Source organism: Artemia sp. Qi Xiang Cuo, chromosome 9 (genome assembly GCF_049724085.1).
Source record: "Artemia sp. Qi Xiang Cuo chromosome 9, ASM4972408v1, whole genome shotgun sequence".
In the NCBI taxonomy this organism is placed as follows: domain Eukaryota; kingdom Metazoa; phylum Arthropoda; class Branchiopoda; order Anostraca; family Artemiidae; genus Artemia; species Artemia sp. Qi Xiang Cuo.
The window spans coordinates 70,071,783-70,088,945 of record NC_142802.1 but is presented as its reverse complement, the minus strand read 5'-3'; the positions used below and the strand labels follow the sequence as shown (position 1 = coordinate 70,088,945).

Below are 17,163 nucleotides of genomic sequence, written 5' to 3'. Positions count from 1 at the left end.
TGTAAGTTATGTCCTGGGGCATATAAGGTTTTAATAGAAAGCGTTGTTGTAGAAACTTAAAATAGGCTCATTCGATTGGAAATTCAAAGGGCTAGTGCCCTTTTTAATAGTCGAAAGTGATTGGAGGGCAACTAACCCCCCTCTCACGCCCAGCTTTTCCCTGAACACATACAATCAAAATTTAAGATAGCCATTTTGTTCAACGTAGTCGAAAGTTCTGGAAATTAGGTCTTTGAGGATGACAACCCCTCCATCCCCAAAGCGTTCAGGGCAAGGGTTGTAAAATATGCCCTGGGGGCATATAAGGTTTTTATACAAAGCGATGTTGTAGAAACTTCAAAGAGCACTTATTTGCTTGGAAATTGAAAGGGCTCTTGCCCTTTTAATGGTCGAAAGTGATTGAAGAGCAACTAACCCCCCCCCCTCACGCCCACCATTTCCCCAAACACATCCAATCAAAATTTGTAGATATCCATTTTGTTCAACGTCGTCGACAGTTCTGGTAATTAGGTCTTTTAGGATGATAACCCCATTAGAGCCCTAAGTGCGATGGTTGTAAGTTATGCCCTGGGGGCATATAAGGTTTATATACAAATTTGTTGTAGATATTTCAAAAAGAGCTCATTTGATTGGAAATTGGAATTTCAACGTAGTTGAAAGTTCTGGAAATTATGTATTTAAGGATGACAAACCCCACAGAGCCCTCAGGGCAAAGGTTGTAAGTTATGCACTTGGGGTATATAAGGGTCTTCTAAATAGGGTTGTCGTAGAAACTTCAAAAGGGGCTCATTCAGTTGGAAATTGAGAGGGCTAGTGCCCTTTTCAATAGTTGAGTGATTTGAGGGTAACTAACAACCCTCTCACACCCACCATCCCCCAAAACACATCCAATCAAAATTTTCAGATAACCATTTTGTTCAACATAGCAGAAAATTCTGGAAATTAGGTCTTTGAGGATGACAACCCCCCCCCAGCCCTATGGACAAGGGTTGTAATTTATGCCCTGTGGGCCTATAAGGTTTTTATTGAAAGCGTTGTCGTAGAAACTTCAAAAGGTCTCATATGATTGGAAATTGAAAGGGCTAGTGCCTTTTTTTAAAGGCTGAAAGTGATTGGAGAGTGACTAACACCCCTCTCAAGCCCACCATTTTCCCAAGACATCCAGTCAAAATTTTGAGATAGCCATTTTGTTTAACATAGTTGAAAGGCAATGGTTGTAAGTTATACCCTGGGGCATATTAGGTTTTTATAGAAAGCGTTGTTTTATAAACTTCAAAAAGAGCTCATACGATTGGAAATTGAAAGGGCTAGTGTTTTTAATAGTTGGAAGTGATTGGAGGGCAACTAACGCCCCTGTCACGCCCACCCTTACCCCAAACACACCCAATCAAAACTTTGGGGTAGCCATTTGGTTTAACGTAGTTGAAAATTCTGGAAATTAGGTCTTAGAGGATGACAACCACCTTCACAGCCCTTAGGGTAAGGGTTGTAATTTATGCCCTGGGGGCATATATGGTGTTTATAGAAAGCGTTGACGTAGAAACTCAGAAACGGCTCATTCAATTAGAAATCAAAAGGCTTAGTGCCCTTTTTTATAGTCGAAAGTGATTGGAAGGCTTGAAATTTTTATAGTAAAGATCAATGTGGGTATAATGTATTATTTTTTTGTTGTTGTTGTTGTTTAGACCAGGGCACTTTGCATCAAAGGAGTTGTCGTCGGAACTTCAAAAAGGGCTCATTCGATTGAAAATAGAAAGGGCTGATGCCCTTTTTAATAGTCGAAAGTGATGGAGGGAACTAATCGCCCTCCCACGCGCACCATCCCATTTGCCTTTATGTTCAAAAACTAAACGTTGCCTTCCTTAACATTAAATCAAAATGCACTGCGTTAATGCTAATTCCCAATAAGGCATCTCAGCAATGTCCCAAGAATGACTAATGGTATTATGTTCAAACTTTCAGGGCTACTTCTGCTCTAAAAGTTTAACCAAATCAAAATAGCGTAAGTGTATCTAAGCTATCAAAGGAAGTAAACAGATTTTTTTTTGCGAATGGTATCAAGTTTTCCATTTCAGGTCAACTAGAGGAGGTATGAAACTAAATTAAACACTACTATTTGTGTCCAAATTTTTGAAAGGGTGTAAAAATTGCTGAAAATTTTTCTCCAGCATACAAATAGCAGGCCAAATTATAAATTCTTAAAAAAACGAAAAGATTTAAAGTATTATTTTATTTTCCCCTGAAAAGGCTAGGTCAATAAAAACGAACAGAAATTAATTAAAAAACTTTTTCCACAAGATAAGTTTTTCAAAGAAAAGTAAAGAACTCCATTAAACAAAAAAATTGCAAAAATCAAATCAAATAATCTACCAAGCGTGAAACTACCACAAATCAACATCGATAAATAAATGAAACCGAAAACGAGCATAAATTACAATAAATAACCAAGTCAAACTCAAAACGAGCAGAAATTAACATAAGTTGGGTTCAAAACCCCTATGCCTTCCCAAGGCCAGAACATAATTTGCACTTTACTGAAAAAAATACAAATAAATGCGCATTGGCAGTTTAATATACATATAATGATATTTAGTAATCAAAACGTTAATATTATTTGGTTTATTAAAGTTATAAAAGTAAAAACATTTATATTTTTTCAGTAAAGTGCAAATTATCAGTAAAGTGCAATAAAGTGCAGTGATCTCTACTTTTAACACCATGAACAGCACTCCTATGTACAATATTATCTTGTATTCATCCTGTCTCAACAGCACTGCCAACAAGCAGTCTTGAAAGCAAATTCAAGTCTTGGTACTGATTCACAGTCACTCTGAGACTTTATATGGCTATTTTTGGGATTTTGGCACATGTCTTCCCTTCACCTCCTACAAGTATGATGGCAAATAATTGAAGTAGTCCAATGACATGCCACCAAATGCATGATATGTTATTTGTCATGTGTCAAGAGACTGGAGTGCCTGAAACTCTACACACATGTTCAGATGTTGATAGACTGACATGATTCTGACCAACAAATATAGTAGCAAAATAACCAACATCCTCCTTGCTAATCATACTGGTCAACATCACACTCAGACCAGGATTTACCAGCAGGTCCAGGCCTAGGGGCACACAATGCCAAGGGGTGCAAAGAAACACTGAGCAATTTTTTTCTTAACAAAAACTGGACTGATGTGATTTATCATCAAAGGGCCAGGTGCCCTTTGCTGCTGTGCTGCCTATTCACAGAAAAGTGATATTAAAACAATGCAGGAATTCTGTAGCCGCTTATAAACAGTCAGATGTCTCCCAAGAATGGCAGCTGAGAGCTCAATATCACCTCTCTCTTGCATTAATTTTGCTCATCACTCATTAGTTGCTTTCTGTTCAGGACTTGTACTATCCCCTATTTTTTGGAGATTTCCCTGTAAATCTCTGTGTCTTTCCTAGGGGCGCCAATGATTTGGAGCCTAGGGGAGCCAAAGATTTAAATCTAGCCCTGATCATACTAGAGGAAATTCACAAAAGCCAGCCAAGCAGACAGTGAAGATTAAAGTTTGTCCAAACTTTTTCACTAAGTGTATTGGTGACAACTGGAACTTACTCCATCAAGACTTGACAGAGCAGAAATACAAACCAAGGAAATATGACTGGGATAATCTGTCCCCCTCAACTACCTACTAATTCTAGTTCTCCCATGGTGTGTCACTGGGCCAGTAGCTTAGTGACTCTCTAATAATTACCACCATTAATACAGAGCAGTACAGATCTAGCAAGGACCTTAATTTTGCCCTTAATTACAAATTAAGGTAATTAATTAATGTATCCCCCCTAATGATAGATCTAGGCTATATACAAAACTGGAAGAAAACACTAAAATAATACATTGGTCCAACTGTTCTCTTTATTTCACAATTGTGTGATACCATTGACTATTTAAGAACACAAACACCAATTAACATTCAGATGCAAAATAATTTAAGAAAAGAAAACAGACAAATAACCTTTTTAGGGCTATACCTGACATTATTAGGGGGGAAGGGTGTATTGTCATGGCAATAACCATCACATTTGGAAGTGTTGATTGGGGAATCAAATGTTTTGTTAAAATGTTCCTTTTAAGAGGATTTGATACCTTAAACATCATTTTGCGAGCCTAGATGTAGGCTGACTGTCTCAAAGGCAAAAGGTTCATTAGCAAATCTCTCAGGGGACTACTTATCATTGAAACCTATTGAGAATTTGTGATTTGATTGAAAAGATAATTGAATGGTGTCAGTAGAGTTTTTAATCAAAGTGGGTTGCACCACAGAAAATTTGAAGAACTGTTAATTTGATCTAATGACATTTTATTTGACATAATTTTTGGCATTTTCCTAGCAGGTATATTAGAACATTTTTAAGGACAGTCCTTTCCTGAAAATTTAAAGGAAAACTCTGCTCTGTTTGATCAAAAAACAAAATTTACACTTCCTAATGATGTAAGTTTCTCCACAACTAAATATCTCTATCTATAGCACAAAACAAGAGAAGTTACAAGGTTTTTCTAAGATTTCAGGGAAGTAGATATTGGCTTTTAATTTACTCCCGTTTATTCAGATCACTTTTCCAAACTCTACAAGTTATGGCAATAAGTTATGACTGCCCAATTAATTCTAGATAGTTTGGCTACACAATCATTCATCCAGCTAAATAGCTTCTAGAGATAGGAAAAACCAACTAATTTACACATTTATTCTAATGAGGTCATAGTCTACTGGCTAAAATCGTATCAACAACACTTGTTAAGAATCTGGTAAATTTTATTTATTATTATTACTTAGCTAGGTAGAATATTGATTTCCTAATATTTTCTTTCCAAATACACTAATCACTCCCTTAAAAAAAAAAAAAAAAAAAAAAAAAAAAAAAAACTAAAGTGACACCTTGTTTCTTATAATTTGACAGTAGAAAATGGTTACCAAAAATTTTTAAACTATTTTAAAATAATCATAAATACTCATATACATAATAAGAATGTATTGCTTTACTTAACCACTATCTCTACCCTGATGGATACTCTCAGTACACCATTTTTGATCTTTTTTTCTTTAGATTATGGCAGGTCAATGTGGTTTAAGAAATTATCTTTAAACATACAACTTACTGCAAATATTCAAATATTTTTTTAGGAAAATACAACTTTCTCCCAACCAATTGATTAGCAATTGCAGTTAATAATAAAGAAAAAAGTGTCAGCCTACTGAGAAATGTAGCTTAAATATATAAAGTGGCTGTATGTTCATCCATCAGGGGGGGGGGGACGGGGGGTAATATGAAGCAGAAAACTTTTACGAATGAGATGAATAAGTATTTATGTTTATTTTAACCCTTTCAGGATGGATGGTTCCACCCAACACCATCTATAATTCTAATTTTATTTTCCATCAACCTCCGTCATGACTGTGTGAATTTTGATCCCCCCAGGGAAGCTAAGGAGTACCTGATCAAAAGTTTATTTTCCAATCCAGTATTTGTTTAGCTGTCTCAAATCTCACACCCTCTACTTTGAGCTTCCATCTCTGAATACCATTGATGTAACTCCTCTGCACAACATAGGTAAGTGATTTATCTGTGTGCTTACAATACTAATACACTGCAAATTGACTAAGGAATCGACTGATATGTTTGTCTCCGTTCCTGATCTAAAGAACTGGTTGCTATGCTTGTTCAAAAGTTTGGTTCCATGTGGCACCATCCAGCAGTAAACAAAAAAATCAATCCAAATTTCTTTGCATCTATAAAGCTATGCCTTTTACTAATCTTTGTGCAAAGTCACATCTAGGCACTATCTATAAAGAAAAAGGTAGCTTCTACAGGCAAATGAGACGCAGATGACACCCAGGGGCATGTTTTGGGAGGGGGGATGGCACTCACCCCCCCCCTAAAGGCCCTTAGAAAGGACTTTTCTCAGGCAAAGCCTGGCAAAAGTCACTATCTTTCAGCACAAAGTGATGCTTTTGGAAGGGTTTCGTTGAAACTTACTACTTCATGTGTGCAAAGTTGACAGAAGACCATTGGCCCCCTAGAAAACGATTCAATGTCGATTTTTGTCAGCACATCTTCGTCATTCCCCCCCCCCCAAAAAAAAGTTAAATTTCTAGCAACACCCCTGATGACACCACAAAGCCAAGCATTTTTCACATTTGTCCAGTAAGACGAATAAGAAAAATATATCTCGGTTCTATTTTCTTTTATGCATGACCAGTCACAATGAATAATTTAGTGTGTGTCAACACGTCAAGAAAGGTATGATTGTCAAAAATGAACAAAATGTGAACTTATTTACACGTAAACAAGCTATGTCTTTCTTTGTTGCAGGTTATGGACCCATGCGAAGGAACTAGCTCGGGAAGTACGATCAAAGAAGTGGACGAGTACCCACAAACGAGGAGAAAGCAGAATGAGTGGATTACTCTGGAAAAAGCCTTGGCAATTGTTCTTTGTCCTGATGGAGATATTTTGGACAATGAGCTTTTTGGGCAAAGACAGTAATGTTAACGCTGACGAGAGTGCATCTGCTGCTTCATCTAAGCTTACTGAGGCAGAGGGTGAATTAGAACCCTTCATCGAAGAGCTGATTGCTAGTAGTCAGTTGGAGATTGAAGGTGACAAGGAAGAAATGCCACTTGCAGCTTTGCTCTTCAAGGAAATGGCTCAGGATATAGATACTTCTGACCCAGCATCCTCATCAATTCAAGTAACTCCTGCTGCAGGGTTTTCAAGGTCTTTGGATGGACACCCAAGTATTAGGAACTACTCCAAATGGTGGACATCCCCATTTATTCCTCCAGCTGACATCCAATGGAAGGGAAACTGCGCACTTAACCCTGCCTGGCATGGTGAGTCTCCGCTCTTCTTCTTCTGTCTTCTTTTTGACAATGATCTGATATCTCATACCTGTCAGCAAAGTAATATGTACGCGTTGCAGAAAGAAGGCAGAATACTAAACTTAAATGAAGAGGAACTTCAAGTTATCATTGGTATACTAATAATGACAGAAATAATGAAAGTTCCATCATATAAAGTCTACTGGCCAAACTCTCTGAGATACCAGCCAGTTGCGATGACCATGAGTAGAGAACGTTTTGAGGATATCAAGAGGCTCCTGCACTTCAACGACAACACTAAGCAGCCTCCAGCAAACCACTCCACTCACGACAAACTCTATAAGATTCGACCTGTTATCGAGATGATCAGAAAGAACTGTCTAAGAATCCCCCAGGAAGAACATCAGTATGTAGATGAACAAATAATTGCCACCAAAGCTAGAATTTCACTAAAAGAATACAACCCAAAAAAGCCACATAAGTGGGGCTATAAAGTAGTTTCGTGAGCTGGAGAAAGTGGTTTCATTTATGATTTTGAGGTACATACAGAAAAAGGAACTGTCAGAACTTCTGAACTTGGAGTATCTTCTGGTTTTGTGGCAAGGCTTGCAGAGCATATCCCCAAAAAACAGAATTACAAGCTATATTATGATAACTGGTTCTCGTCCCTGGCCCTCACTCAGCTCATGAAAGATGAAGGTATTCACACACTTCCAACTGTGTGCATAAACAGGCTGAAAGGACTTGCTTTAGAAGAAGACATGTCTCTAAAACGCCATGATCGAGGGTTGTATGATTGGAGGGTAGAAACTGAGTCCAACTACATAGCAATAAAATGGTTCAACAACAAGCCAGTCCATATTCTGTCATCCTATGCTGGGATTGATCCAATTGACACATGCAATCGGTGGCAGGCATCTTCTAAAACACGGGCTGATGTTTCCAGACCCTTCGCAATCAAAGAATACAACAGGTTCATGGGTGGAGTAGATTTATGCGACATGCTTCTGGAGCTATGTAGGATTGACATCAAATCAAAGAAATGGTATATGTGAATCTTCTTCAACCTTGTTGGTCTTAGCGTCATGAATGGGTGGATACTATACTGGCAAGGGTGCAAGGAGGCGGGAAAGCAAAAGGTCCTCACTTTGCTTGAGTTCAAGTCTGATTTGGCTATTGGGCTGACCACCAGGGCTCAAACCCCGAAACGTGGTAGGCGAACTTCTACGGAGTCAACACTTCCAGCCCATAAGAGCCGAAGGCTAGACTTGCTACCTGCCGTATCTGTCAGATTTGATGATCAGAGCCACTATCCTACATGGCAAGCGCGGAAGATTCATTGCTGACAGTGCGTCTGCTCATACTAGGGTGTGAAATGCACAAAGTGTGAAATGGGACTATGTTTCACTCCTCAAAGAAACTGTTTCATATATTGGCATAAAAAATAATGAGTGTAACTGTCGGATGGTTCCAAATGGCACCAAAGTGCTATTTCATTTCTGATGCAAAATAATTTTTTTTTATCTTGTTTTTTTTTTCTTATTCTTGTCATAAATATTAGTTCTCAAGTATTATCTGAATTTATTGTGCATATTTCATAATTCAGGCATGGAAGGGTTAAGGAAGTTTCTAGTATTTCTGTAACCATTTTTTTTTTTTTAAGAATAAGGTTTAACTTTAAAACTCAAAATGAAAAGAAAGTCATTAGTATCTTTAAGAGCATAAAAAAATGAATCCAGTGTTGTTTTCATCTTCTACCTATGTAATTAACAAAAGTAACTCTAAATTTACTGTGGATCCTAAGGGAACCAAGCAGTTCAGGATTTACCTATAGGCCCAGACCTAGGGGCACAATAAATTATCACTGTAATTTTTTACTTAACAAAAACTGGACCCATGTGATTTATCATCAAAGTACCAGGTGCACTCTGCTGCCATGGTTCCTATTCATAAAAAAAAACTAATCTTAAAAACAACACAGGAATTCTTTGGTCACTTGTAAACTAGAGGGCTCCTAAGAATGGCAGCTGAGAGTTTGTTATCACCTCTCTCTCTTTCATTACTTTTGGCTAATCAGTTGTGTTCTGTTCAGTGCTTCCCCTATCCCTGAATTTTTGTGGATTTTCCCTGGAAATCTCACTAAAACAGACAACAAAAACACTTAGGCCTACAAGCATCAGCTTTAAATCCAGCCCTGAAACCAAGTAGGCTATCTAAACAGGCCAGTGGTAAGGTTTCAAAGAAGCCTAGTTTCTAGGCTTTGTATGAAGAGTAGTTGGATGGCTAATCTTATCCAACAGTTAAATCATTTTTGAGTCTAAACAGTAGATCATTTCACCATTGGATTTGTCTAAATTTAAATAAGTATGTGATTAGGTTGAATAGTTTAAACACAATGTATAGTCTATCATAGATGAATTAAATCCAATGCAAACATTGTGAGGCAGAAAACAAAACTCAGACAGTTAGGGCTTTTCTGAAACATGTTAATAAAATAAATGAGGACCATTACCTAGCCAGCCACATCCAACCCTGAACCCAGCTGTGATGGAGATATAACAGTTTGTCCCTCACCTCCTGTAAATAGCCCTGATTTCTTGCAGTTATCCTCTTTGCTTTGTAGAACTTTAAGTGCTAATCCTAGTGTACCAACTGAAAATGAACTTAGTGAACTTTCCTTATTATGTGATAGTTTGAGCATATTGAGCTTCCTCAGTGCCATCTCTGAATTAACATCTACCCTGCCTTTGTCAAGCACAGTTGCAGCTATGGGACCTCTGCTGCTGGACAACAGGTCATGATAGCCTTGAAATAATAATATCCTGCATGTCATCTCTAGCAATGTTGATTCTCTTACAAACAAGCTTCTAAATATCCAAGTGAAGATGAAGAAGCAGATATTGCTGGGTTAGTGGAGATTCTGCCAAAATTTACTGCAATACCTGTTACCAAAAGTTTGTTTCAGATATCTGGTTGTCAGGGCTTCACTAATTTGAGGCAGCCAAACTGCAGAAAAGAAGTTGGTATAACACTGCTGCGGTTAAGGTAGGAAATGAGGTTAGCAGCTGGTTTTGTATTAAATCAGGAGTTAAGCAGGGTTGTGTTCTATCCCCCTTTATATGGATTATTTTGATGGACTTTGTTTTAAGGAGCACAGGAAAGGCAATGGGAGACCACGGAATCAAATGGGGAGGAAAACGTCTCCTGGACTTGAATTATGCTGATGATTTAAGCATCCTAGATGAAAGTGTGAGCAAAATGAATGAAGTTTTAGAGGTTTTGCGAGTTCAGGGTGCTAGTATTGGTTTGAAAATTAATGTTAGGAAGACCAAGTCACTAAGGCTAGGAATAAGTGAAGATGACAAGGTGACGTTGGGTAATGAAAAGATTGATCAGATGGGCAGCTTCACTTACCTTGGTAGTATTATTAGTAAAGATGGTGGGGGCAGTGAAAATGTTAAAAATAGAATAGCCAAGGCTCAGGGTGTTTTTTCACAGTTAAAAAAAAGTCTGGAAGAATAGGAAGATAATTCTGCAAATCAAGATTAGAATCTTAGAAGCTACAGTGATGACAGAGGTCAAATATGGCTCTGAAGCACGGACGCTCCGAAAAGCGGATGAAGATTTGCTAGATGTTTTCCAGAGAAATTGCTTAAGGATTGTTCTGGGTACCTGGCTGACTGACCGTATTTCAAGCAATAGGCTGTACGAAAGGTGTGGTTCAATACCGCTTTCTAGGTCTATAATGAAAGAAAGGTTGAGGTGGTTAGGGCATGTTGTTTGGATGAAGGATGACAGATTGCCGAAGATTGTTCTTTTCGGCCAACTATTTAGGGCTAAACGGAAAGCAGGTCGTCCCCGTCTGGGTTGGGAGGACGTCATAAAGAAAGATTTAAAGGAAATGGGAACTTCGTGGGCGGGTGTAAAAAGGGAGGCTTTGAATAGATTGGGGTGGAGGAGGAGCGTGCGTAGCTGTGTTGGCCTCAGGCGGCTTGGTGCTGCGATGAGTTGTTAGTAGTAGTAGTAGTAGCCTCAATAAATTGGTCAAAACTAATTATTTCTTATATCAACATATCATGGACAAATGTTAAAGAAGTCCTCCTATCAACTGAAAAAAAGCACTCCCATGTCATCTACCAAAACACTTCCATTCCTCACAAAGGATGCAAAAACAATAATCAACAGGAAAGCCAGAGCCTGGAAAAGGTACAATGATGAGAAAACACAGTAAAATTGGATAAGGTATGCAAAGGCTTACCGCAATGTAAGCCTTTGACCTAACTACATTGGAGGCCAAATTTCACCTACAATGTAGTAAGAAAACTTAAGTTGCAACATGAGAAGAAGCTTGCCACAGATATCAAGGCAAACCCCAAATCTTTCTGGAGACATGTTTCTGCTAAAAAACTGTCACATCATTCCTAACCTCTAGCATAATGGCATAACCCACTGATCACCAATAGATAAGGGTAATGTATTGAATATCCAGTTTGCCTCTGCCTTCACCATCCAATCTTGTTCAACCATCCCTGCAGCACCTTCAAACTTAATATGTCATCCAATCCCAAAATTATCAATTACCAAAGATATGGTCTTAAATAGCCTGGAAAACTTGATGTTAATAAATCCAAAGAATTGGATGGAATACCCCCAAGGTGTCTCAAGGAATGCCAAATTTTTCTCAGTTTTCCCTTGAGTACACTCTTCCAGCTGTCCCTAAAAAACAGAGAAATACAGTTGGATTGGAAAACATCCTATGTAACACCAATCCACAAAAAAAGGCCCCAAAGATCATGCAGAAAATTACCATCCTATCAGCATCACTTCTGCAGTTGTAAAGGTGCTTGAGAGATTTGTTGACAGAGTTCTAATTCAGCACTTGGAAATTAACAACTTCTTCACTTCCACTCAACATGACTTCAGATTTTGAGATCTGTTGATACTAATCTAATGCACACATACAAGTATGTTACATCATTGTTAGATAATTATTTACCTGTTGACATGGCGCTCCTGGACCTCTCAAAAGCATTTGACAGGGTTTGCCATGAATTCCCCATCACCAAACTAAAAGCAGCAGCTGTTGATGGTGTTTTTGTCCAGTGGATACAGAGTTACCCTTCAGAAAGAACACAAGTTGTAAGAGTTCACAACTCTCAAGGTGCACCTCATTTCTCTTTGTCTACAACTGTTTTAAGCAGTGTTCCCCAGGGGACTATTCTTGGACCAAGTCTCTTCAACTTATATATCAAATGATACACCTAAACTTTTCTCATCCTCACTCTTAATGCTGATGATTCAAAACTTGTTGGTAAAGCAGCCACAACCTCTGATCTGCAATCTATCCAAAAGGACCTTGACATTCTTGAAAATTGGGCTGATACATGGCTCCTCTCGTTCAATATTGACAAATGCCATGTAATCCACTTTGGCAATCATAATACATATCAGCAATACTATCTCCAAGGTAATGCCCTTTTTGCTGTCTCTGAAGAAAGAGATCTTGGAATCATTGTTGATCATCAACTTAAGTTCAGCACCCATGCAAAATCTGTATCATAGTCTGCCCTTCAATCTCTCTGAACAATCAAAAGAACTATCTCTAGCAAATGTCCAAGTGTGTTTATGAAGCTCTACAAGGCACTAGTTTGCCCATGCCTAGAGGTTGAAATGTCCCTGGCATCACCCTATTTCAAGAAGGACTAGGAAATTCTAGAAAAAGTTCAACAAACAGCAACCAAAATGGTCAAAGGCCTCAAACAAATGCCATCCAAAGAGCATTTATGTCACTTGAAGCTTCCTACTCTAGCATGCTGGAAGAAAAATGGTGGTATGATAATGACCCACAAAATTATTTCCAAAAATGTTCTCCCAAGTCTCCTTACCCCCCCCTGAATATTCTGTGACTACAGGGCATTCCAAGAAAATCTTCAAGAAATGCTCCTTAGTCCAAGAAAGAAGCCATTTTTTAGCCAACAAGTAACAAACTTGTGGAATAGACTCTCTCCAGATACAGTGGCTTCTAATTCAACATGTGCATTCAAGAAAAATCTTGACAAAGAATGGCTACAGAAAGAGTTCCTGTACAACTGGGAAACTGCTGAGTCCTCAACCCAAATGTAGCAAACAACTCACAGAAGTCATAATGGAGCATTTACAAGGATGAAAATCCTTAAATTTATCCCAAGCTGCAATTACCCACCAATAGTACCCATATAGGCTAGAGCCCTAATTAGTAAATATCTCTTCTATTTTACACCTGTCAAGGCTTTTAGATCTGCTGGATATAAAATATAGGCTAATCTTTAAATTATTCAACATGATAATCTAATTAACAGAAATAAAGGTAAAATTCTACTTTAGCTACTTTTGGTTATCTTACAAAGGGGTTAGGTTAGGAAAATGAAACTTTCAAAGATGGGTCTACAGGCTAAAGTATGTCCCAGGAAGGTATTTTGAAGTACCTACTTCCACTCCTTCTCTCTCTAGAGGGTCCTGAAATTAGCCTACATGACTGGTCTAACTATTGAAATTTTGCCAAAATAACATTTTACCTTGATTTTCAGTTCTCAGTTTCTTTTTCTCTGGCTTTAGTTCTGAAAATGCAATTCCTGTTATTGGAACAGAATTTTAAGCCATATCAATGTTTTTTTTTTCAACATTTAGGAAATGAATAGGCATATCTTTAAAACCTTATAGGTGGAGTGGAGGTAGGTACTTCAAAATACCTTCCCAGGACATACTTTAGCCTGTAGACCCATTCCTGAAAGTTTCATTTTCCTAACCTAATGCACTGGTAGAATTTTACCAAAATAGATCTTTCATTCACTTAATCTAAGTAATAGAACTTTCATTGTTTTAGGGTTTTCTTTTAGTTTGATATAAATCCTAGGACTATATCCAGAATTATCAAGTGGTTATAGAGCACTGTCAGAAAAGAGACCATGATAATTATAAAAAACATAAAATAAATTATTTAGTGGTACTAGCTGACTTGGTAAATTTTTTGTTGTTCATATTGTTGACTTGTGAATAAAGTAAACATACCACACAATGCCTTTTATATGCTCTTTCCAAATATAATAATCATTTTTGTCAAAAAACGAAGTTTACCCCCACCCTATATATACCAATCCAGGGTATATATTTGTACATTAGGGGGGGAGTTTATTTCTGATGTAAATGAGAGGTAAGTTTAAACTTCCCCCCTACCCTCTGTAATCTGCAAACATATACCCTGAATTGGTATATATAGGGGTGGGGTTTAAATTCATTTCCAACAAAAATTATTATTATAATTGGAAAGAGCATAAAAAAAAGCATCAAGTGGTTTGTTTACTTTATTCATAAGTAAATAATATGAACAACAAAAAATTTAGTGCTGACTTGTTATGCTACTACTACTACTAACAACTCATTGCAGCACCAAGCCACCTGAGGCCAATAGAGCCTCTATTCAAAGCCTCCCTTTTTACATCTGCCCACAAAGTTCCCATTTCCTTTAAATCTTTCTTTATGACATCCTCCCACCCCAGACAAGGACAACCTGCTTTCCATTTAGCCCTAGATGGTTGGCCAAAAGGAACAATCTTTGGCAATCTGTCATCCTTTATCTGCACAATGTGCCCTATCCACCTCAACCTTTCTTTCATTATAGCCCTAGAGAGCAGTATTGAACCACATTTTTTGTAGGTAAATATACACCAAATCATATTATTGAGTAACAACTAAAGTGAATATACCATTTGATGCCTTTTTTTATGCTGATTACAAATATAATGATCATTTCTATTGGAAAGTTTAAACTTGTTTCCCATTTACATCAGAAATAAAATTTGCCCCCACCCCCTCCCTAACGTAAAAGTATATACCCTGAATTAGCATATATAGGGGGGGGGGGCTAAAATTAATTTACGATAGAAATTATTATTATATTTGTAAACAGCATAAAAAAAGACATCAAATGGTATATTCACTTTAGTTGTTACTCAATAATATGATTTGGTATATATTTACCTTTTTGTATAGACTATTGTTTGACATACGGTCAGTCAGACGGGTACCCAGAACAATCCTTAAGCAATTTCTCTGGAAAACATCTAGCAAATCTTCATCCACTTTTTGGAGCATCCATGCTTCAGAAGCTGTCATCACTGTAGCTTCTAATATTCTAATCTTGGTTTGCAGACTTATCTTCCTATTCTTCCAAACTTTTTTTAACTGTGAAAAAACACCCTGAGCCTTGGCTATTCTACTTTTAATATCTCCACTATTAAAATATTTCATTTAGAGCAGACTGGATTCTTAAGCTTTACCAAGCATAATAATTGAATTTATATGGCTGAGTGTGTGAAGGCGAAGATTTTCCTAGTTTGTAGTCAGGCAATCTTACCAAGCCAAGTACTAAAATCAACTAATGCAAACTCTTTACATCCTATCATCCAAGGTTAGGAACCTAGTGTTTATTTTTAAAAAAAGACAGCCTAAACAAAAGAATATGTTTTTGAGATCAGGTACTGGGGGGTAGACTATTTAAATTATTCTTTAGGGTGTGGTCTGGACTTCTTCCCTGGAAACTATAGCTTCACTGTGAGGGTTCTCATAAAAAGCAATGTGCTTAAGAGAGCAATACCCTAAAAGATCTATAACATTTGTAACTTAGAAAAGTTACACCTTTCTAAGGATGGCATTGAAAGGATAGCCTTAGCCTGATGCTTAAAGGTTGGAGTTAGCCCAGACCAAATGTATGTTTATCAAAAATTAATCCCCTTATTACACCAGTTAAATAAAACAAGCAGTCTAAAATAAACAGGCCTAGGCTAAATCAACAATTAGCCTAATTAAAATCATGCTAATAAGTACCATGACCTACCCAGCAAGAGCAACTTTAACTCCTTTCTAGCATTCTGTTTATCTCTTTTGAGTTGTCTTTCAATCTCTTGATTAATCCTTTTCTGCTCTTTAGCTTCTTCAGACTGACAACAGGCCATGATTCAGCCTATTGGATCACCAGGAACAGCTTCTATTTTGCCTTCAGGGCAGACAATCAAAACAATTAAGCCTATCCTATAAGTAGTCAGGCATTTGTAAAATTTTAATAAAAGTTTATGAGCAGTTTAATTCGTTTTGTCCAACAGGGAGGCAAAGAAACATTTACAAATCACAAATCCTCCCAATATTTTAGTTTTGTCATCTTTTCTTTCTTAAGTCGGTAAACAAAACAATGCCAGTGCTCAAATATGAAATCCTGAAGGATACACTCTATTTTAGTAATAATCTATTTAAGGAACTTGTAAAGGATAAAATCAGAGGCCAGAGCTTAAGCTTATAAGATGATTATTTTTATTGACCTAGACTAATACTTCTAAATATAAAAAACTGCGTCAAACATCTACTTTTGATTACATAAAGGGCATGGGTGTAGGCAGCATCTTGTGTAGAGTGGGGCAGCCGCTTCTTTGATGGAGGGAGAGGGGTCTTACTAATACTTTCCCAAGGTCCTTTGAATATAGGTCCTTAGAAACTAGTCATTCTATATTTCGCTAAAACTCGGCCTTTAACATTTTCCATATTCTACTTTTCCTGCAACAGTATAATATAAGAGACCCACTATCCAATTTCCAGAAAACATAAACACCACAAAAGCGATTTGACACAAATCACATTATGGTTAGACAACAGCTTCTTCTAAGAATTCAATTCAAAAGTTTACAGTTGGAAAAAATTAAATATCAAAATTGATATGGGAGAGACCGGCCCACGTTTAGCCAAAGCAAACAGTTTCAATATAAGAACCGATGGGGCTTCTGGTGGATTTTAAAAGCTCTGACTGATGCCAGTGTATGTTTTTTAAAATGTTTGACCTTAATTAACACTTTTACCAAAAATATCAGATTGGATCAGGTTTTAAGGCGATTAGCTCTGGAATTTTTTTCAATTTTGTCTGAAAGCCGACGCCTAATTACGACTACTAGAAAACTCGCGTTGTAAACTCACATTGTATTCTCTTATTATTTGCCCGTTTTTGGCAGCTTCCGAGACATGCCATCTTCACCAGTTTGCTGTTAGTATTTTTTCATCGTGTGGGATAGCGAACTCCCGTGTTCGGCCACAATACCTGGGGTAAATTCAGCATGCCGTAACAAAGTGTCCAAAAGTGGGCTATGCTTGTGAAAGCTGTGTAAACAGCATATTTAAAGGTCGAAGGAAAGCTTAAAACCCAAAACTGTGTTAATTCTGGTGTTGTTTAATCCTGTCAGAAAAGCAGGTGAACTGAAGTTTTATTTTTTCCTGT

The 17,163-nt window shown here is 37.4% G+C and overlaps 1 protein-coding gene across 1 annotated transcript in view; it reads right to left on the bottom strand.

Annotated features, from left to right (window-relative positions):
* Positions 1 to 16,047, bottom strand: part of LOC148948986 (guanine nucleotide-binding protein G(q) subunit alpha) — a 106,812-nt gene extending 90,765 nt beyond the window's left edge. The window contains exon 1 of the mRNA XM_089094163.1: positions 15,742 to 16,047. Coding sequence (XP_088950289.1) covers positions 15,742 to 15,859 — 118 coding nt within the window. The 5' untranslated portion in view covers positions 15,860 to 16,047. The remainder of the gene's footprint in view (positions 1 to 15,741) is intronic.
* Positions 16,048 to 17,163: the final 1,116 nt, after the last annotated feature.